General features: G+C 32.9%; 2 protein-coding genes across 2 annotated transcripts; both read right to left on the bottom strand.

Annotated features, from left to right (window-relative positions):
* Positions 1-1,384: 1,384 nt before the first annotated feature.
* Positions 1,385-14,286, bottom strand: LOC111699086 (histone-lysine N-methyltransferase SETD7). Its single transcript, XM_023469651.1, has 16 exons — positions 14,268-14,286; positions 13,138-13,207; positions 12,763-12,957; positions 12,441-12,493; positions 11,725-11,802; positions 8,862-8,961; positions 6,967-7,175; positions 6,136-6,206; positions 5,497-5,579; positions 5,208-5,264; positions 4,836-4,871; positions 4,589-4,643; positions 3,085-3,222; positions 2,566-2,671; positions 2,396-2,483; positions 1,385-1,514 (listed from the first exon to the last, which is right to left on the bottom strand). Exons 2-16 carry the CDS (start codon positions 13,173-13,175, stop codon positions 1,415-1,417), a joined length of 1,407 nt encoding a protein of 468 aa, XP_023325419.1. The 5' UTR covers positions 13,176-13,207; positions 14,268-14,286; the 3' UTR covers positions 1,385-1,414.
* A 1,543-nt stretch (positions 14,287-15,829) lies between these two features.
* LOC111699074 (uncharacterized) lies at positions 15,830-19,508 on the bottom strand. The gene is made up of 9 exons (XM_023469635.1): positions 19,221-19,508; positions 18,784-18,860; positions 18,411-18,492; positions 18,061-18,170; positions 17,291-17,410; positions 16,968-17,017; positions 16,812-16,909; positions 16,358-16,421; positions 15,830-16,269 (listed from the first exon to the last, which is right to left on the bottom strand). The coding sequence occupies exons 1-9, from the start codon at positions 19,465-19,467 to the stop codon at positions 15,936-15,938; spliced, it is 1,182 nt and encodes a 393-aa protein (XP_023325403.1). The 5' UTR covers positions 19,468-19,508; the 3' UTR covers positions 15,830-15,935.
* Between the last annotated feature and the right edge of the window lie 2,628 nt (positions 19,509-22,136).

Below are 22,136 nucleotides of genomic sequence, written 5' to 3'. Positions count from 1 at the left end.
AATCCGTCCTAGTATAGAGTTGTTTTAACCTCTCAATTCGTCCGAGTATAGATTTGTTTTCTCTTCTCAATTCATCCTTGAATTTGTTTTCTCTTCAAACCGTCGCGTCTTAATAGATTTCTTTTTCTTTTCGTCCAAGTATATTTTTTTAACTTCTCAATCCATCCTAATATAGATTTGTTTTCTCTTTTCAATCCGTCCAAGAAAAGATTTGTTTTTTTCTTCTCAATCCATCCTAATATAGATTTGTTTTCTCTTTTCAATCCGTCCAAGAAAAGATTTGTTTTTTCTTCTCAATTCGTCCTTGTATATAATTGATTTATCTTCTCAATCAGTTTATAGGAGCAGAGGCGCAACTAGGGGGGGGGACGGCCGGGCGCGCGCCCTCCCCTAGCACCTGAGAGGCTAAAGGCTATTGTAAACATTTAATGTAAAGAAAAGTTCTGAACTGTATTTTATTTGTGTTGAGTTTATAGAGTACTCGTAGATATAAAATTTTGAATTTTTATAGTAAAATATTCCAAGTTTGAAATATCAAATGTTTACAAAGATTTAGGGATTAGAATATTTGAGTTTGTGGCAAAAACTCAGTTCTAAATCTAGAGAAAATTCTGAACCTGGCAAATTTCTAACTGATTATCATATTTGATAACTAACAAGATTTATCTTCTTTGACAGCAGTTCTGTAAAATCGAAAATTAATTTAGATTATTAATGTTGGTTAGATCAATCATTAATTCAATAACTTCAAGAGAAAAGGTAACATTATCTGTCCTTTTTTCAATGTAGATGATTGAAATTATTATTTACCTATGTATTTTTATGCTTTTTTTCCAGAAACTATAAATGATTATTTCTTGCAATTTAATCTGTAATTAAACCAGGTACTTAAAAAATACTCTTTTGCGATTCGCACACATATTCAATGAATTGACTCATATCATTCATTTTACAGCTGTTGGAAGTATAAATTTTGTAAAAACACAAGAACAAAAAATCGATTTGAATTGAACACAGTCAAATCTGCATGCAACAACTTAAAATATCCTTTATTTCGACTTCAAACCCTTAAAAAAGCACTTTGGTTTTTGAAAAATTTTCGAAAAAGGGGGGAAACCCCCCCCTAACCCCCCCCCAAAACCCAAACAAAATAATATATTGCCCCCCCCTAGCAAATGTCCTAGTTGCGCCTCTGTATAGGAGGTTTACTGTTCTATAGCCGATTAAACAAAAAGGGTATAAATTATTTTTCTAAAATAATCTCCAAAAAACTAATGTTTCAGCTCTAAATTGATGTATTTTTTCTTCTCTTTGTTCATTTGCATGGTATTTTTTTCAAATGTTGTCTTCCACTTTTAACACGATGATGCGGCTTTTTTGTTGATGAAAGAAGTTAAAATATATTTGATATGATTTAATAAGGAATATTTTTGAATACATGATCAGGAATTATTAAACTATTCTTCTGTTCTTCTTTCTCTCTGGCTGCCAGGATTCGCTCTCGAGTTAAACCACTAAATATATTTATATAATAAAACAAGACATTCATATATATGTTCCCTATAGCCGGCCAAACGGCTGGACCGAATGGGCTGACATTTTTTGAGGGAACCCAGGGGTATCCCGGGAATAACAAAGAATTAAGGGCAAAGTTACATAATTTTATTTTTTCAAAAAAAAATTTTTCAACATTTTTTTTTAATAGATTTCTTTTAAAATTCTACGGGCAACGCTGGGCACTTTTGTACAGACACTTTATAATACTATAATTTTTCAAAAAAGTTTGACTGCTTAATAAGATTACTAGCTAAAGTGAGCGGCGTTGCCCGTAGAGTTTAAAACCACTTTGGAAACAAATTTCAAATTTTGAAGAAGAAAAAAATTTAATTTTTTTGGCCTATATTAACCCAAAGGGTACCCATGGGCTTCCTCAAAAAATGTACATGGTTATTAGATTTTTATTATAACGTCAAATTGCTACCAGTTGAGAATTAAAAATAGCTAACAGTTAGCTATTGGCTGGACTTTCAAAAATATGCTAACGGTTAAATATTTTTTAAAAAATCGCTACCGGTTAAGTATAAAAAAATGGCTATTGGTTGAATGTTAAAACACAATTTCTACTGGTGTGAAATGAAAAACAAATGTCTAATGGTCGAAGGAAAACTAATGGCTAACGATTGAACAAATTAGAAGAAAATGGCTGCTTCGTACATGGACGGTTAAACCAAAATAGATACCGGTAGATATTAAAGTTAAATATAAAACAAAACATGGCTACAATTTAGATTTTATGTAACAAAATGGCTACCTAATTATTTTTTTTAACATGGCTATACCAGTTGAATTTTTAAACAAAATGTCTCCAAGTAAGATTTTAAAACAAAATGGCTACCGGTTGACTAGATGTTGAACCCATTGTTCCTGATACCAGGGTGGAGCATGGCAGATATTGTAGTTATAGGAAACTAGAATTTCTTCATCTGAAAAAAGAACTGAATATTTTTACATGGACATTTTTGATAAATTAATATACTACTTTAAAAGACCTTTGCTAAAGGTTACCTTTATAAATAGGTTTCACAGCAACAACTGACATAATTGAACCAAATCTGGGATGTTCAAACTCATGAAACATGGCGTTCTTTTCTCTACCAAAACTGTGACATGCCTGAACAGTAAGATACTTAATGGGACTGTAAGTGTAATTTCAAGTGCCCTCTATGCAAAGATGGCAATGCTCGATTTACAATGGTGTCCTTTGAAATATTGAAGTATAAATCATATTTCAATGTTTTTGTCTCTTTAAATGTCTCGTGACGAAAACAATTAATCTGGAGCAGACCGCAGAAAAGATGGGTGTAAATTAATAAACCACACAAGATGGTAAAACTCAGAATTAACCAACAAAATCTGATAGAACATGGAGAAAACCCTAAAAGATCTTAAAAATCAAATTAATTGATTGTAATAATAATGACAATAAAAATCAATATAATTGCACTGCCAATTTAGATTCTATCTTTATTCTGAGAAACAGACAAACATAATTTTCATTCTACATATTCATTTAGTATGAGGTACCTTATGTCCGAGGGTTGCGGAGTAGGTTCGAGTTTCTTGATACTCTCCAGGTATATCTAGATCTGTGCTTTTATCTAGGGTTAATCTGAAGTCAGACCAGTCCTCATCCCCCCACTTTACACACTTTCTGTTACTAGTCTAAAAAATAAGTTTAAAAAATAAAACATGAAGATAAATTCCCACGTCGTGATTCAACAATAAACAGCCACTTTAATTATAAAATGCACTGTTAAAATGAATCCTATTATTGTGATTAACCCATGGCAACTAAACCAAAAACGGTTAGAACAATTGAATACTTTGATATGACTTGAAAATTTAATACGCATCAATCTTTGAGAATTGGCTAATTAACAGTGATTTCTCTTCATTGGCTGTATAATGTTAGTATTCGCTTTTGATTGGTTAGATAAAATATCTATCTACAGTTCGAGAATAAAGGAATTGAGTTATTGCCAACAACTCTGATTTTCTAATCCCTATACCTTTGAAACCCAATGTCGGAGACCTTCAAACATTTCAAACTATAAATTCTGTTTTAGATCAAATAATCTAAGTTTGAAATATCCAAGGTTTACACCAAAAGGAAATTTTAGTTTGTGTCAAAAACTTAATTCCTGTACGTAGACAAAGCAAAATACATTTGCACATGGGACTTTATAAAGTTCGCTATTAAAGTCGACCTACTCAGCTTAAAATCTCAAAACCAAGCTAAGAACATTTCCGTGGGTCTCCCGAGTTCCCCAAGCAAAATTTTAGGCAAATCGGTCCGTGGGTTCCTGAGTTATGATCGGACAAACAAACAGATTACAACTTTATATCTATAGATATTAAACTGTCATTTTAATTCCCACTTGGTACATTTGTACACAAGACACTAGACAGGCTTTGTTTTATTTCCATATGGTAACATACAGTAGACAGGCATTTTAATTCCTATATGGTAACTATACAGTAGACAGGCATTTTAATTCCTATATGGTAATTATACAGTAGACAGGCATTTTAATTCCCATATGGTAACTATACAGTAGACACTAGACTGGCATTTTAATTCCTATATGGTGACTATACAGTAGACAGGCATTTTAATTCCCATGTGGTAACTATACAGTAGAGAGGCATTTTAATTCCCATATGGTAACTCTACAGTAGACAGGCATTTTAATTCCCATATGGTAACTATACAATAGATAAGCGTTTTAATTCCCATATGGTAACTATACAATAGATAAGCGTTTTAATTCCCATATGGTAACTATACAATAGACAAGCGTTTTAATTCCCATATGGTAACTATACAATAGATAAGCGTTTTAATTCCCATATGGTAACTATACAATAGACAAGCGTTTTGATTCCCATACGGTAACTATACAATAGATAAGCGTTTTGATTCCTATATGGTAACTTTATACACAAACTACAATTTTAATCCAGACACTAAATACACCCACTAGACACAGACCGCCATGTTAATATTTAGAAACTAAAATATGTTCACCTTTGTTATTCTGTTTCCATTAAATAAGCAAACCAGCTGACCTTCCTCAATATATCTTTCAAACATATATTTAAACAAATTAAATCAAAATTGAATAATAACTAATAATTCATAATTAAAACTAATTAAGCTTTTCGTGCCCCGTAAAATGTTTCATAATAAAAAAATTAGCAATATTTTTCGTTGTTAGATTTTATGATGCATATAATAAAAAATTCTTACATCTATAATATAATATTATGTTTTCCTTGAAGCATAGAGACCCTCTCCGGCAAAAGGAATTCTAAAAATAAGATTTAGTTAAATTTATTAAAAATATGTTTAAAAATAAAATAACATCAGCAAATCATGTATTCTAAAGAAAGAGAATAGTTCTGAGTCCAAGACTATTATATTGTTAATCTCTGCATCAGAATTCATTAAATCTTACTTTCTAATCCGAAGATTAAGTTAAATCCTTGCAAGGATTTAACCAATGCAACTAATCACTTCCAGTTAAAAATTTCCATTGTGGATAATGTTTTAACGTTTGGTATTTTATGGCTATTCCAAAAGTTCGAACCTCTGAGAAGTTGAAAAATAGATTTTTGTACATTTTAATCTGTTAAACTCTCATTACCTGGATTGTTTAACATAAACAGTACCCGACTCATATTCATCTCTCTGCAGGGGGGTTCTGAAAATATTTAAGTTATCCATGGGCAATTACTTTTAAATGAATTATAACATTAATTTTTAATTTATTGTTGTGCTAATTGAAATTGTTGTTATTATTATTATTATTGTTATTATTATTATTTTATCATTGTTATTATTATTTATTATTATTATTATTATTATAATTATTATTATTTTCATCATACTATTATTAGTGTAATTATTTTCATTATTATTAGTGTATTCATGACCTACTTATCCTCATAAAAGTTGAAGGATCGAACTTGAGCTTATCTCTTCTCTCTGAGCTGAATACGAGGGTAGGAAACCCAACCTTAGGAAAATATTTAAAAGTTAAAAATCCAACAGAACCAAAATCCTTGAAAATATTTGAACAATTTACTCAGAGCATATTGAAATCATCGAGATATTAGTAATAGAGGGGGCATCTGGAATTTTAGACTTCTTGTTGTACAGCCACTGTACACAATGACCCGATCAGAAATTCTACTATAAGGAAACATTTTTCGACAAATTTCACTGTACAGTATAAACCTAGCCAGGCAAAATTAGGAGAGTTATGCCCGCCCCCTGATTGAAATGTTTGAAAAGTTACATTATTCAAATCTCTGATTGTTTATAAAAAATAAATTCCCATTTAAGAATAAGATTAGACAAATCACAAATTATGACGAAAACTCAAATTTAAATGCTAAAAAGCCAATTAAAAATGTCCCTTTGTTCATCTTTTAAACCAATGCAATTATAATCATTAAATAAAATTTTTTATTAAGTTTTCAATCTATTCTATTCTATTCTATGTGTTGGAAATTTTAGCGAAAATGTTAAAATAAAAAATTCCTAATTATTTTGATTTTAAAGGGACTTACTTCGTCACCCATATATGCATCCCGTAGATCAGAATACACTCCAGATATCATCTTCCCGTCAACATATTCCCCTAAACATCAATATGTATGTAAATATGCATCCTGTAGATCAGAATACACTCCAGATATCATCTTCCCGTCAACATATTCTCCTAAACATCAATATATGTAAATATGCATCCTGTCGATCAGAATACACTCCAGATATCATCTTCCCGTCAATATATTCTCCTAAACATTAATATATGTAAATATGCATCCTGTAGATCAGAATACACTCCAGATATCATCTTCCCGTCAATATATTCTCCTAAACATCAATATATGTAAATATGCATCCCGCAGATCAGAATACACTCCAGATATCATCTTCCCGTCAAAATATTCTCCTAAACATCAATATATGTAAATATGCATCCTGTAGATCAGAATACACTCCAGATATCATCTTCCCGTCAATATATTCTCCTAAACATCAATATATGTAAATATGCATCCTGTAGATCAGAATACACTCCAGATATCATCTTCCCGTCAACATATTCTCCTAAATATCAATTCTTCAAGAATATGTTTATTCATCTAAATCCGTATTTTTCCCAATATGTAATTCTGTATTTAAAATTAAAAATGAACTTATTAGTCTAAACAGGGGCGTATTCAGGAATTTTTCTAGGGGGGGGGGCTGAGCCCCCAAAGCCCCCCCCCTGAGTATGCCCCTGAGTCTAGGTATATATATGAATATGAATAAAAATACTAAAAATTAGTTTTTATTTTACTCAGAATTGTTGTAACTTTTTTTTTAAAAGTTATGAAATGTTTGGTTGTTACCTAAAATAGTTTTCTGGAGGTTTGGATATAGGAACACAACCTGACCAACCAACCGTTCCATCGAGTCCAGGTTACCCAGGTAGTAGGAGTTGTTCCCTGTTCCAACCTTGAGATGTTTTCCAACCTTGATTCCGTTCTTGTGGAACCCGTATTGAACCAGCTGACCATCGCGGCGGAATCGGCGGTATGGTCCATGGGGAATACCGTTTCTGAAGTAATTTTCATTTATAATTCTTTAATCCTATTTTATGCGATTCATTTGACGCCAATATACAAAAGGTCGGGTATATTTATGAAAGATAACTTTCTGTTTCCAAATATAAAGTTTCTGAGTAAGCTGGCTTTACCTTTCACAATGATCCAAATGTACACGTTCTCAAGCAAAAATTAATTTTGCCAATTACTTTTTTAAAAACTAAAGCTAGAAAAAGCTGATTACGAATCTTTGATGATTTAAATCTAGGGCCTGAAAAAGGTATGACTGAGTTAGTAAGGTATAACACCAAAAGCCAATGCATTGTGATATTGTAAAGTCGACCCCGTCTTGAAAACTCATGCAAAATTTTGATAGCTGCCTGTATCTCTGTGCTTTTTGACTTCAACACAGTTCATGCTTGGACTACTTAGTTCAAATTCCTCCCAGAAACAGACATTTTTTGGTGTTTCCTTGATTTTAAAGCTACCAACATTAGTTCAAACAAACGCATTGGTATTGTTGAAAAATATAAACAAAATTTGTTCACATAAAGAATCACGCCGACTTTTGAGTAACTAGGCAAGTTTTACAGTGCATGTACAGAATATACAAGACAAAATGAGACAAATTTTTTAACTTTAATAATTTATTTTAATTAAATTTTACAATATTTTTGAAAATTTATATGATATCAGATGCAAATGTATTCTGTTTTGCAATATTGCTGAATCTTTAATTTTCTTGTTGGGCAACCAGGAATGTCTGACCTTGCACACAGTTGATCAGGCGGTTTTAAGGCAGGAGGAGGGTAGAGGGGCAGGGTCGAATAAAACGGTTTTTTTTTCAATTGTTCCTTTATTTTGAGATTTCTATATTTCTTATCCTTCATTTTCTTCTTGTTCATATATCTTCCAATCATATTTTGGCTAATTTTGAAAAAAAGATGTTTTTGGATATCCTTGTAACACGCCACTTTACAAGAAAGAACTATTTTAGAGGATCTTGGTTTTTTTCTTCCAATCTTTCCTGTTCAATTTTCTTTTTTCTTCTTGCTTATTATTTCTACACTTTGAGGCCTCTCCAAATAGTTCTTTTGACATCGAGTTGTGGAACAGGTAGGAGAGAGATAAGGGGAGGTTTGTAGGAGGAAGGGTATCAGGGATTGCTCCATGTTTTCCTTAGTGTTATACTTATTCAGACTAAGGGGGATTTTAAGGAAACTCATAACTGCACCCCCTATGCAAATGGAGAGTTGTAAGCCTTAAAGCCCCATCAAGAGGAATCTTCCACAGCAGTCCAGATCTCATGGCTGGTCGAGTAAAAACTGGTATAGTTGTACATGGCATACTCATCAGAGATTATACTCATTTTTTCAGCTGAATGGTGTAATGTTTGTTAATGCTGAACCAGGCTAAAGATGGAGTCTTGTTTTATTCTATAATACATTTGCTACTCCCCTGTAGCTTACAACATGTTTGCAACTAAACTCAGCGCTCCCCAAAACAGTAAAGCCAGGACTGCAATGAGAGATGTCTGTTTTCTTCTGAGGGCAGTAATCAACTGAAAACAGGACAAATGAATCATCCCATTCTGGCAAAATTCATGTGATTAAAGTTTATGCAGATTCGCCAAGTTAATTTTTTGTTTACCCGGGTGAAACTGAAATGTAAACAGTGCAGTACACTATATAGTTGTTTACCTGAATAGTAGTTCTGTTGTTGTACAATCCTGAAAGCTTTCAGCTCGCACTCTTCCCTCCAACCTTCCTTTCTTAAACCAACCTCGTAATATACTTTCTCCTGGAGTAAAGAGAGAGTTCATGAAAGCTAAGAATCAGCACTAAAATTAAGCGAACAATTCTTTTAAACAAAAGAAGTGTATCAGTGCTGATAAAGAATATGTTTTTGTGAAATACAAATACAGTGGTCGGCAATTATATCAATACACTGAGGTCGACTTTTAATTAATAATTATTTGATCCGTTATAAGCATTTCTCATGTAACAATTTTACAAGTATACAAAGAGAAACTTTTAATTGACAACTTTTTTTCCTATAAATACAACTTCTAAGCCCCCCCCCCCCATCCCGTAAGTCGTCTATACCAAAGCCTCTCTCGGAGAAACTCCAAACTAACTCTCCGACAAAAGGAACAACAAACATTGAAACATTTTACTGAAAGATCAAATCCATAAATAACTTTGTAATCCATAGTAAATTCCACTTTAACAATCGGGTTTTATATTTTCAGAAGTATTTACAAATGTTTTAAACTATACCATCAAACATTCAGACCCTTAATTACTTCTTTTCACTCGGACACAAACTAGTAAGATACATTATTAAATATTCAACTGCAATAATACATTGTCATTTATTTTTACTGCAGGTTTGAAACATATCCATTTACATGATTATTTGTAACTTAGTGTCTAAGATGAGGAGCCTAACCAACAAACCAATTAATCAACGAAAACCAACTAACCAATGATTCAACCTAACCAATGAACCAACTAACCAATGATTCAACCTAACCAATTAACCAACTAGCCAACCTCCAAGTATCGACGCCCCGCCTATAATTTTACAAACTTATCTTTGTTTACATGCATATGTGTCTCTGCTGTTTGAAAGATTGGTAGAAATGAAATGAAAGTAGAAAGTCTATATTGTTCGACGACTTTAGTAAACTAGTGACTTCAGGGTGGCAACATAACATACGGAGAAAGGTTAAAGTAGGTAACATATCAATAAAGGAATTGAATCTTTGTAACAAAATCAAATATTTAAACCCCAATATTTTTAGAACCCGATGTTGTAAACCTTTGATATTTCAAACTCTGATTATTTGATTTAACAGAATTCATAATTTGAAATATCTAAGGTCTACAACATTTGGTTTCAAAGATATAGTGATTAGAAAATCAGAGTTTGTGGCAAAGACTCAATTCCTTAGTCTATCTAAGGAAAGATAATTTAAGGTTGTATGACGTAAGCCATCAAATCTGTGTTGATATTTTCTTTAAACCCATATCAACTACGATGATATTCACATAAAGATTTTTTAATCAGGTCTCTGTAACCCACATTTAAGTTACGTTAAACAACATTTTATAAACACATCAAATTACGTTGACAGTCCCTTTATAAATCATGCTAATGACAATGACAGACCCAAAAATAATATTTTAAAATTTTTAATGGCACTTTGATCAGGGGCGGACTACAGGGGAGGGGGCCTGGGTACACAGGCCCCACCCTAAGCTTCTGGAGGGGGGCGCCCCCCCAAGGAAATAAAACATCAAGGAATGAAAGACACAACGGAAAAAAAATAAAATAAATGACCTGAAATACCTGTTAAAATTATTTTCTCATCTGATTATTTATACTAATATGCCTGTAAAATTACAGATAGAAAGAGTGAGAACTGGAGTTTACAGATAGGGAGTGGGAGAACTGGAGTTTACAGATAGAAAGTAGAAGAACTGGAGTTTACAGATAGAAAGTAGAAGAACTGGAGTTTACAGATAGAAAGTAGAAGAACTGGAGTTTACAGATAGAAAGTAGAAGAACTAAAGTTTACAGATAGAAAGTGGGAGAACTGGAGTTTACAGATAGAAAGTGTGAGAACTGGAGTTTACAGATAGAAAGTAGAAGAACTAAAGTTTACAGATAGAAAGTGGGAGAACTGGAGTTTACAGATAGAAAGTGGGAGAACTGGAGTTTACAGATAGAAAGTAGGTTAGATTTTACGCTAGATTTTACAGATGGAAAGTTGAAGAACTGGAGTTTACAGATATAAAGTATGAGAACTGGAGTTTACAGATAGAAAGTGGGAGAACTGGAGTTTACAGATAGAAAGCGTGAGAACTGGAGTTTACAGATATAAAGTATGAGAACTGGAGTTTACAGATAGAAAGTGGGAGAACTGGAGTTTACAGATAGAAAGAGGGAGAACTAGAGTTCACAGACAGAAAGTAGGATAGAACTAGATTTTACACATGGAAAGTTAAAGAACTAAAGTTCACAGTTAGAAAGTGTGATAACTAAGGTTCACAGATAGAAAGTGTGAGAACTGGAGTTTACAGATAGAAAGTATGAGAACTGGAGTTTACAGATAGAAAGTATGAGAACTGGAGTTTACAGATAGAAAGTAGGAGAACTGGAGTTTACAAATAGAAAGTACGAGAACTAGAGTTTGTAAACTTATATTTTTTGATCAAATAAGAAATAGGAATTTACTGCTTTTTGTTCAATTTTTAGGGGGGGGGGCCGAATTTTGTTTTACCGCTTACGCACCAAATTATGGGCCCCGTCCCTGAGATAATGGTTTAGTCCGTCCCTGAGATAATGGTTTAGTCCGTCCCTGAGATAAGGGTTTAGTCCGTCCCTGAGATAATGGTTTAGTCCGTCCCTGAGATAATGGTTTAGTCCGTCCCTGAGGTAATGGTTTAGTCCGTCCCTGAGATAATGGTTTAGTCCGTCCATGATTTTGATTAAAACCGGAATTAAGATAAGTGTTTAAAGATCGTGTTTATAATTTGGGTAAATATAATATCTTGCCTGTGGTCCAATGACCAGTCCAATCTGCGGGTATCTGTAGTTCTCCTTCCCCATCTCCCAACTCTTCTTTTATACATCCTGTAGAGTGTACAGTGGATAAATACATCTTTTTCTATAATAACTTAATTTGTAAAGGAATTGAGTCTTTCCCATTAGTTGCAACTAAATAATCTAAGTTTACCAAAGGTTTCCACAATTAGGATGTAAAAATATAAGGATTAGAAAATTCGACTCAATTTCTTTATCAATGTAAATAAATTGCAGATTTTTTTTCACATGTTTAAAAAAAGTCTTTTGGTTAGGATTGTTTGTTCAGTTTTTGCGATACAATATCCAAAAAATAAATAAAAAAAAAAAAACTTACAATATGATAGAAAAATCATTTGTAAATATTCATTACTTTTAAGGACTGTCGAGGTAAAATAAAAAGGTGTATAGGCTAAAGCCTATAGAAAATATAGTTGAGCGCGACCAATAATATTTCTATCTGATGTCTGTCTCGTGAAAATCATATAAAACTGTGTCCGAGTTATAAGACATACTTACAATATAAGTGACACGGTATTTCAATCAAAGTTTAGACAGATAATATTAAGCTTTTGTGGATCGAATCTGAAAATTACGAAATCGTTAAGTATCCTAGAAGTCTGAGAGGCGCTCCTATCATAATATGAATGTTCTTTTATTTTTAATTTTTATTTCAAGAATGGTCCTACCAATGTATTTAACTCCGTCTTTAAGTTCTAGTTCATAATATCCATCTTCTTCTCTGTCAGGAACAGAAACTTTAATCAAACCATTGTTGTCGTTTATTATAGTCTGTATTTATACTGCATATACTTTTTTAATAGCTTTTTTAAGTTGGTACGGTCACGGAGTTTCAGTGACTCGAGCCCTAATTCATTTCTGTTTGTAAAAACTTAACCTTTAGATTGGAGATTTTCAAGGTTTTTTTTTGGATAAAATTTATTTATAAGGAGAAACAGTGTTTTTGCGGTTCAAATAATGCCGGTTTATATTTTTGGTTAGCTTCTGTTCCTTATTTTTGATGCTGTGGTTACAGACACTAAGGGAAACCCGGGGTCCAAAACTTCTCCTTGGAACACACCGTTGTCACAGTTTTCTTGCTTTTTATCGCAGATATCTTGCGCATTATCGGAGATATCTTGTTTTTTGTCGGAAAATATTTCCAAAAGATCAAATTCTTCAGATTTAACGCAGTTCAGCCATTCCCTTTATATTTTGAACTGTTAAGTTATATTTATATATTTCACAAAATAATTGAAAAATTATATAAAGAATATACACTTTGTTAAATCATCAAACACATAGAGAACAAACAAAAAATAGTTCTACAAGTTGAACTTGTTAAAGAACCGATTTAATTAGTTGAGAAATTAATTAATCCTGTACCTGACCAGTACTATACCAGGTTCTGCTGTAGCAAGCATGTTGTCTTCATTTATTTCACATCGTCATCTTTCTAAATATTTTTTCATAAAAATTATTGTCTCACATTTACCATTATAGCATAATTTTGTCTCTTAGCTCTACAGTGTGTCTTTTATCTTTTACACAGGGTTGCCTGGCCTCACAGGAGGAAACTTAAAGGACAACTGTCAAATCTGTTCTACAAGGTGTCTGTTAGGTCCAGAGTTGTCATATCTATTCAACAAGGTGTCTATCATTAGGTCAAAGAGTTGTCATATCCTTTCTACAAGGTGTCTATTAGGTCAAGAGTTGTCACATCTGTTCTACAAGTTGTCTGTTAGGTCAAGAGTTCTCATATCTGTTCTACAAGGTGTCTGTTAGGTAGAGTTGTCATATCTGTTCTACAAGGTGTCTATTATTAGGTCAAGAGTTGTCATATCTGTTCTACAAGGTGTCTATTATTAGGTCAATGTCAAATCTGTTCTACAAGGTGTCTATTAGGTCAAGAGTTGTCATATCTGTTCTACAAGATGTCTATTAGTTCAAGAGAGTTGTCATATCTGTTCTACAAGTTGTCTGTTAGGTCAAGAGTTCTCTTATCTGTTCTACAAGGTGTCTATTATTAGGTCAAGAGTTGTCATATCTGTTCTACAAGTTGTCTGTTAGGTCAAGAGTTGTCATATCTGTTCTACAAGGTGTCCATTATTAGGTCGAAGAGTTGTCATATCCTTTCTACAAGGTGGGTATTAGGTCAAGAGTTGCCATATCTGTTCTACAAGGTGTCTGCTAGGTCAAGAGTTGTCATATCTGTTCTTCAAAGTGTCTGTTAGGCCAAGAGTTGTCATATCTGTTCTACAAGGTGTCTATTAGGTCAAGAGTTGTTATATCTGTTCTACAAGGTGTCTATTAGATCTACACGCTGTCATTCCTAAGAGCCAGCTGTCATATACTATCTACTGTATGGATAATGAATAGTATAAAGTACTAAAAGATCTGACTATAGACACTATAGCTGAGAAGAACTATATGCTTGATTATATCAGATTACTGGCCCTATATGTCTAGCAGTAAATAAACACTTCACATATGTTCTGCATCATCTTATAACTTACATCTTTTATAAAAATAAGACCACGCGTGACATGATTTCATTAATTTTGTCTTTTTTATTACATATCATTCTAAAATATTAAATCGTGTGAAAACAATAGTGTGTATAGTGCATAGCTCCGCATTACTCAAAAGCATTTAAGTATTTTACCAGCTACGCGTTTAAAGCCTAAACTTGAAGTTTTGAAATTTCCCCATCCAAAGGCTGGAAAAAGTATGAGTGGATCGGCAAGGTGAAACCAGGAAAACCGTCCCGGTCTCAAAAGTGTATGAACGACTTTCTAATGTGTGTGTTTGTGTATAGTAAATGTTGTGTATCACTTATACTATAATAAAGACTGGACTGACTATAGAAAGGACAAGCCAGGACTCCCAGGACTGGACAAATGCCAAAAACAGGACGCGGGATAGATAGCTATAGAAAAAGATAAATTATAAAGCACAGTGTAAACTGTACAATGTACATAATATAAAAATATTTTGAGAACAAGTACTTATTCTATAATCATATAATGACGAAGATAATAAACTACTAGCTTGGGAACCCAGCTCTGCCCAGGTTACTAAAAGTTACTCCCGCCGTTTACCTTCACTTAAAACGATTTTACCGGCAAACTAAATTATCTCTATTAAAGTCGACCCACTAAACTTAAATCTCACAACATTCCCGTGGGTCTCCTGAATTCCCCTATCAAAATTTGAGGCAAATCGGTCCAGGGTTTCCAGAGTTATGATCGTACAAACAGACAGACAGACGGACAAACAGATATTTCAACTTTAGATATATAAATACAATGATGTTTGCATCGCACGAAGAAACTGACCACTTGCCACAAAGGAATTGAGTTTTTGCCACAAACTCAAATCTTCTGATCCCAATATCTTTGCAACCTGATGGTGAAAACCTTTGATATTTCAAACTTAGATTATTTTATCTATAAGTATTAATAGTTTGAAATATCTAAGGTCTACGACATTGGGTTACAAAGATATAGAGACTAGAAAATCAGAGTTTGTCGCAAAAACTCAACTCAACAACTTGAATACGTGTATAATATTACCTGATGTGGTAAAAACCATTGCTATATTTTAAACTTTGACTATTTTATCTTGAAGAATTCATACAGTAATAACCAGAAAACTGTAGAGTATAGGAAGACGACATCAAACAATACTGAAGTTTATTTGATGTTTTTTTTAAGCAAATAGCTTTACTAGTAAGTTATTAAATTTTATTATCATAATCAATAATTAATATCAATTTATATGTGCCTCATGTTCATTGGACTATTTTAAGTTATAACCTTGGTCTAAAAGTCGACAAAATATTCCAGAGTTTTCTGGATATCGCTGTAGTTCTACAACATCAGATTGCAAAGTTGTAAGGATTAGAAAATTAATCACTTAAAAAAAGTAATTATCCAACCATATATATATACTTTGCTTGTATTGTTAAATTTGTAGATACATATTTTGAATTTCTTTTTTAGATAATCTGTTATCATTTAAATTCGTGTGTGAATAAAATTTACTTCGTGTCACTTAAGTTAAATTCAACATACACTTTTTAAGCTTGAGATTCTTTTGCTTTATTCAACAGGACACAATAATTTATAGATAAAATTTTTGAAATTTTTATATAAAACGAGTCTTCAATCTTGATGACTATCTTATGCATCTTCATTTTCAGCTTCTTCTACAACTTTTTCTTCAGTTTCAGCAGCCACTTCAGCATCAGTTTCAGGTTCAGTTTCAGCTGCTTTGGTATCAGCCTCTGCGTCTACTTCAGCATCAGCTTCCTCTTCAGCTACAGCTTCAGTATCAGCTTCTGCTACTTCTTCCGAAACCTCTTTTTCTACTTCCTCAGCCTTCTTGTCATTATCATTTTCTTTTTCTAGTTCAGCAACTTCGGCCTTCTTGTTATCGATATCATTTTCATTTTCTACTTTAGCAGCAATTACAGGTGCAGCAGAATCTAAGCACTGAATCCATACTTCATTCCTCCTGAAGCGAATACATATATAGTTATAAACTATAGAATTATTAATTCAAAATTAAGTAATCATTAAAACAAGTAAGTATTTCAAAATACCTGTTTTTGTCCCAAGGAGAGTTGTAGCCAAGGGTATAATACTCACTATAATGATGAGGTTTACCTAAATAAGAATACATTTTACTCAAAAACTTTTCAAAACTGGGAAAAACAAACTTTATCTTTGGAAGAAAATGTTAATTAATTTTCCCTTTGAAAGTCAACCCCTCTCACTTCGAAATTATTTAACCCTGGTAAAAACATTTCCGTAGTTTTAACAAGTTCCCCGATAAACAATTTAGACAAATCGGTTCAAGGGGTTTCAAAGTAATTATCAGACGTACAAACACACAGACAAACAGAGATTACTACTCAGGGAATAGGAATAAAGGGAAAGGAAATGGCGCTGGTCTGGCATGAGAAAGCCATTCGCACTGCTTTTCAGACAGTTCGGTAAACCTTACACACACTCCTTTGGTACGTTACTACTGCATATAGATATATAGAAACTTACCGGCCAGAAACTTTTCTAGAACTTGTTTCTCTTGAATCCACGTGGCTGAGGTTAAAGGAAATCCTCCAAATTGTCTGGAGTACACTTTCATAGCGGGTCTACATGGAAAAAAAATAAACAAAAAATTATTTATTTTAAGATAAAAATCGAGATTACCTTTCAAAAATGAAAACTGGAGAGTTGTCCAGGGGTTGGGGTGGATTTGCCTAAATCATAATACATTTTATTATTAATTAAATTTTTCTAAAAGTGCTTCTGATTGAGCATTAATTGAGAAGTAATTAAAAGATTTATCTAAAATAAACTTTCTCTATAAGAGTCAACCCACTTAATTTTAAGCTAAGAACATTCCCAGGGTTCTACCGAGTTCCTCATTCAAAATTTGAGGCAAATCGGTCGAGGGGTTCAAGAGTTATGATCAAACATCCAAACATATAGACAAACAGAGATTACTACTTTATATATAGAATAGATTATACCTGGAATTCTGAAGTGATGTAGAAGCACATCTCTTGAACCTCGACATCTCCTCCAACCTGCTTCTTCTTGATGGAGTGGTGGGTTGAGACAGGACGAGTCATTTCAATCTCTTGTCCGTCCTGGAGGAAATGATTTTTTTTGTAGATAAACTAAAAATGAATTTATATCCTTCCCTTATATTGGAAACTATCTGGAGTATCCGGTGCTGCCTAGGTTTACATTCAAAGTTATTGTTACTCCCGTCGTTTACCCGCGCTTTGCATTAATTATGATATCAGCTGAAGTGCCCGGCCTTGATTGTGGAATTTCAACAATTTCAAACAAAATTTAGCTTATGTCAATTCACCCCAGGCCCAGGGTAGCCATGGGTTCCCTAAAATAATCAGCCAAGTTGGTTCAGCCGTTTGCCAGCTTTATCAAACATTTACAAATATATATGAGCTATAAGAGCAAGGGCATATACAGAAATATATGTGGGGGGGGGGGCAAATATGCGCGAAATTATAACTCTAAATTCAAAACATTTGTCTTTTTGGATACTTTAAAGGTACAAATACAGTCAAATTACCTTAAAAGTACTACTTTATCTCTCCTTCAAAAAAACTAGCAGAAAAAAAACAGCAAACTAATTCGTTATGTTCTTTACTCTTCCGTTTCAGATTTGAAAAGTGTGATAGCTCTGAGTTCTAGGAGGGTAGGGGGGGCACTGCCCCCCCCCTGTTTACGTCCTTGGTGAAGAGCCCTTTTTTCAATTAAAAAATGAAGAAACCTTATTAACTCCAGCGATGTATTTGAAGAGCTCTTTGAACATGATTCCGTTAGGGTTCTTCTTCCATCGCTTGGACCTCATGATTTCAAATGGATTCATTTTCTCTAAACCTGAGATTAGAATGAGTAAAATAAGAAAATACTTATCTGGACTGTAAAGATGTAATTTCATGTTATTCTCCATGTACAGAGTAGCATATTTTATTCACAACGGTACCCTTCAAATTTTTATCAAAGTAACATTATAAAGATGTTGTCAATTACAGTTCTGTAGAAGTGTTAAATTCTGACAATTTTCTCCCATCGTCTTAGTTGGTAGAAATCCGCTTGATAATAAAATAATGATTTTACCAGCAAGAGGATCCTCTGAGTTATCCACTTCAGACTTGACACAGGCAAACTTAGCTTCAGGATATTCTCTCAGCTCATAAGTCTACGGAAAGATATTTTATAAGCATTAACGTACGTACTACGTATATTAGGCTGTTTGTCTGTCTGTTTGCATGTATGAAATAAACATGGCTGAATGGAATTTGCAGTTACTCACATGACGCCAGAAGAGATTTATGGATGGTAAAATTAAAAGTTTTAAATAAAAAAATCCGCAAAGTTAAAAGTCAAGAAACAAAAAATATTTCTGAAAATTGTGGTTTAACAAGCTCAAAGCACTTATGTGCTCATCAATTATGTAATATTAAGATATTTTTTCTTGAAATCAATTTACCCCAAAATCCTCGATAACGGTGTAAGGCACTTGTTCAAGTTCTTCCTCCTCGAACTCTATAGACTTCTCTTCATCTTCTAAAAACAAAAAATGTTAGTTGTCAATATGTCAAAAAATAGTACAGTGATAGCCGAAAAACTCTGAAATAATAAGACGACTTTAGAATCAAGTTTTAACTTTAAAAAGTTCCATGAGTATGAGTCACGGTGTAAACAGACCTATTTCACTAAATTAGTGAATTGATAAGTTTTTAGTAAAATTATTTGCTTTGTAACAACATCAAATACATGACATTTAAGTATTGTAATAATGTCGTCTTCCTATTCCATTGTTTTCAGGTTATCATTGTAGAACTATGTTTAAAATAAATATGATAAAAACAAATTGAACAAGAATATATTTAATTTTATTTGACGACTGACGAGCTAAATTCGCACCTTGTTTAAAAAAGTTTGAACCAGCATGGTCTTTTGAGAATTGATGATGGTAAGGAGAGAACTGAGCTTGCTGAGATGGATTGAACCCTGCTCCAAAATATCCTTGTTGCTGTTGAACTACAGGGGCTCCATATCCGTATCCTCCATGATTATAAGCTGGCACTCCATGTTGGTTGTAGTTGTTGTAAACTCCGTAGGGATGACCCATAGTTACTCCTGCTAAGAGGAGCAGACCGAAGTTAAACATAATTTCTGAAAATCATATCCAAAAGATAATTTAAAATTGCAAACATATCCCTACGAGTGTTAGCCAAAGACTTGGTTCGATTCTCTAGAAAAGGCACCTTCACACAAATAATGTGAACTTGCGAAGACTAACATTTCAAAATTGTATTCGAAAAAGTTTTCTATCATTAANTTTTTTGGAGATAACTCGAAAAGTATTGGTCTGAGGCTGATCAAATTTGTTACTTTTCTAACTAGCACATGCCCTTTACTTTAGGCTCAAAGCGGGGCTCTTATACCTACTGCATGAGTCCTCAGGCATACTGCCTCAATGCCTTATTTTACCTTTACCCGACTAAATCTGTATTTACTTTCAGTCATTGGATTTTGACTTTTTATAGCTCTTTGGAAAACCTTATTCAAAAGGAAGCAAACTGCAAAACTTTTGCGAAGAAATTTTTCAGTTTCTTTTGCACAGATGCCTTTAAAGAGAATTTGCATATTATCAGTTTTCTTTGAATACAAATTTAGTTTTTGTAAATTTTGCAAATATTTTTGAATATTTAAATTTGTCATAGTAAGGACTTTTGAAAAATCATATTTCGAGCACTTTTTGTTTTTGAAAATTTGTTGCTTAATAACTTGAAATTGCAATGAACATTTGAAATTTGCACATTTTTGGTAGATTATTAAAGTATAGCCCAAGGTCTTCAAAAAGTGTAACAAATGTGATAGATTTGTATCACATTAAGGAAAAAGAGGGGGGGCCCTGGGACCGGGACCCCCCCTCCTGACTATTTTGGGTGAACCAGCCGTCAGCCTGAATAGAACTAAACTATTCAAGTGAAAATATGGGGAAAATGTTGGTTTTAAAACCATCATTTTATTTTTCAGCATTATTTTCTCTCAGATTCAGATTTTTGTGTAGTGTTAGAATTATTAATTTTGAAATTTATAAAATAAAATTTTTGCGAAATATTTTTAAGTCCACAAACCTCATAAACTAAGATTTAACATTTGTAAGGTTAAAAATTGAAAAAAAATTCCCGTTTATTATTGAGAACATTGTATCAGGCCTTATTTCTTTGCAATGAACCACGATTTATTCAACAAACAATAATAATTGAAATCTATGAAATCTATGCATATTCTTTTTCTATTTTTTTATCTCAAATACAAATTTTGGGGAAAATTGCGAGTTTGTGAAGAAATATTTGAAAATCTGATCATGGTATTTTTTTCAACTTAATCTCTGAAAATCATTCCCTCAAGAGATACAAGGGAAAGTCTTGAATAAATAGAAGTATATATATATATACTATAAACCCTGCCTCAGTGCCTGTATTGAAACCGTCCAAGATGAGAGTCAGGAATGAACTGAACTGGGAAGAGGGTTGGATTTAACAATACAAATCTTTGTCATTAAAAATGGCTCGGCGAGCCGGAGAAGCGGTATTTTATTGTGTAGCAGGAGTGAAGAGGAGGGTTGGGAACCACTTTCCCTTCTCTATCTTTCTCATGAGATCAAACAGGAAGTCCACACAAATACATGGAAACAAAGAAGCTACTTTTATTGGATCTTAAAAATAAAAAACTTGATATTTTGAAGCTTTCTAATATGCGATACTTACTTTGTATCTAAACCAACAGAAGAAGAACTGTTGACGTATCTCAAAGTGACTCTACATTTATAGAATTAAAGTCCAATTCACAACGGTAACATTTAAACCTTTACCTGAGCAATGGGGCATGAGATATCTTTATTTTTCGAACTAAAAACAACTATTTTCAAGAGTGGCTTCTCTAAAAAGTTATTTACGTATCGATGTTGCAGTAACAATGAAGGAAGATTTCAAAATTCAACATAGATTTTAAGATGAAAACGACTATGTCTTCAGGATTGTTACTAAGATACAGATTTAAAGGATATGTTAGTTATGTATTTAGTCTCTTAAAGACAATCTCTGTGCTTAAAGTATTCAATTCAGAATAGGATAAGTAGTTGACAAGAAGAGTAAGAAAATATTCTCCATTCTAGATAATTTCATGAGACCTTTAAATACGATTTTTGTGGCCATTTTAAATCTCATCGTTTCGTGAAAACCATATATGAAAAAAAAACTACGAAATGAACATTTAGACAATATTCATATTATTGGAGAAAGGTTTTATTAAATACAAGGATGAACAATGAATGAAACTACAGGGTTACCCACAAAGAATGAGACTTTAGATGATTCAGAAACAATTTAGCGGAATTTAAACTGTCTGTGTCCTTATATTCAATATTCCTGTCATTTATAAACTTGTTTCTTTCTTTTCTAAATCATTAAATAAGCAATTAAAATACTACATTTAGGCAAAAGACTTAATTCGACTTTCGGATCGTCTTATTTAAAGAGTTTCATTACAGCTCGGCTAAAACAAGTTTGACAAGAAAAGGGGTGAACGTGTACATCAGATAACACACTTCGGTAACTTCTTCCTTGCTGAATCCTGCAGTAAATGCTGATCTGTTAAAGATATTGCGCTCAACTACTTGAAAATACACATGAATGTAACATGCTAATATGACTGAGCATATCTTTACACTCAAAGATATCTCTGAGCCCAAAACTTAAAGACAGGGTATCGTTATAAAAACCAGTTTTAAACCCGGGTTTCACGAATGTGGTTAGGCAGTTTTTTAGA

Source organism: Eurytemora carolleeae, unplaced genomic scaffold (genome assembly GCF_000591075.1).
Source record: "Eurytemora carolleeae unplaced genomic scaffold, Eaff_2.0 scaffold329, whole genome shotgun sequence".
NCBI classification, from domain to species: domain Eukaryota; kingdom Metazoa; phylum Arthropoda; class Copepoda; order Calanoida; family Temoridae; genus Eurytemora; species Eurytemora carolleeae.
Note: the sequence above shows the minus strand (reverse complement) of the source record. Positions and strands in the feature narration are given on the sequence as shown.

What these genes read in the sequence shown, in the direction of transcription:
- LOC111699086 (XM_023469651.1), bottom strand. Translation starts at nt 13,175, where the DNA reads ATGCTTGCTACAGCAGAACCTGGTATAGTACTGGTCAG. An exon ending in CCTCCAGAAAACTATTTTAG is followed by an intron (nt 6,207 to 6,966) that starts GTAACAACCAAA and finishes ATTGATGTTTAG; the next exon opens with GGGAATATGTTGACGGGAAG. An exon ending in ATGCATATATGGGTGACGAA is followed by an intron (nt 5,580 to 6,135) that starts GTAAGTCCCTTT and finishes TATTTTCCTAAG; the next exon opens with GTTGGGTTTCCTACCCTCGT.
- LOC111699074 (XM_023469635.1), bottom strand. Translation starts at nt 19,467, where the DNA reads ATGTTTAACTTCGGTCTGCTCCTCTTAGCAGGAGTAACTATGGGTCAT. An exon ending in CCGTTATCGAGGATTTTGGG is followed by an intron (nt 18,493 to 18,783) that starts GTAAATTGATTT and finishes ATCTTTCCGTAG; the next exon opens with ACTTATGAGCTGAGAGAATA. An exon ending in CTCAGAGGATCCTCTTGCTG is followed by an intron (nt 18,171 to 18,410) that starts GTAAAATCATTA and finishes TTCTAATCTCAG; the next exon opens with GTTTAGAGAAAATGAATCCA.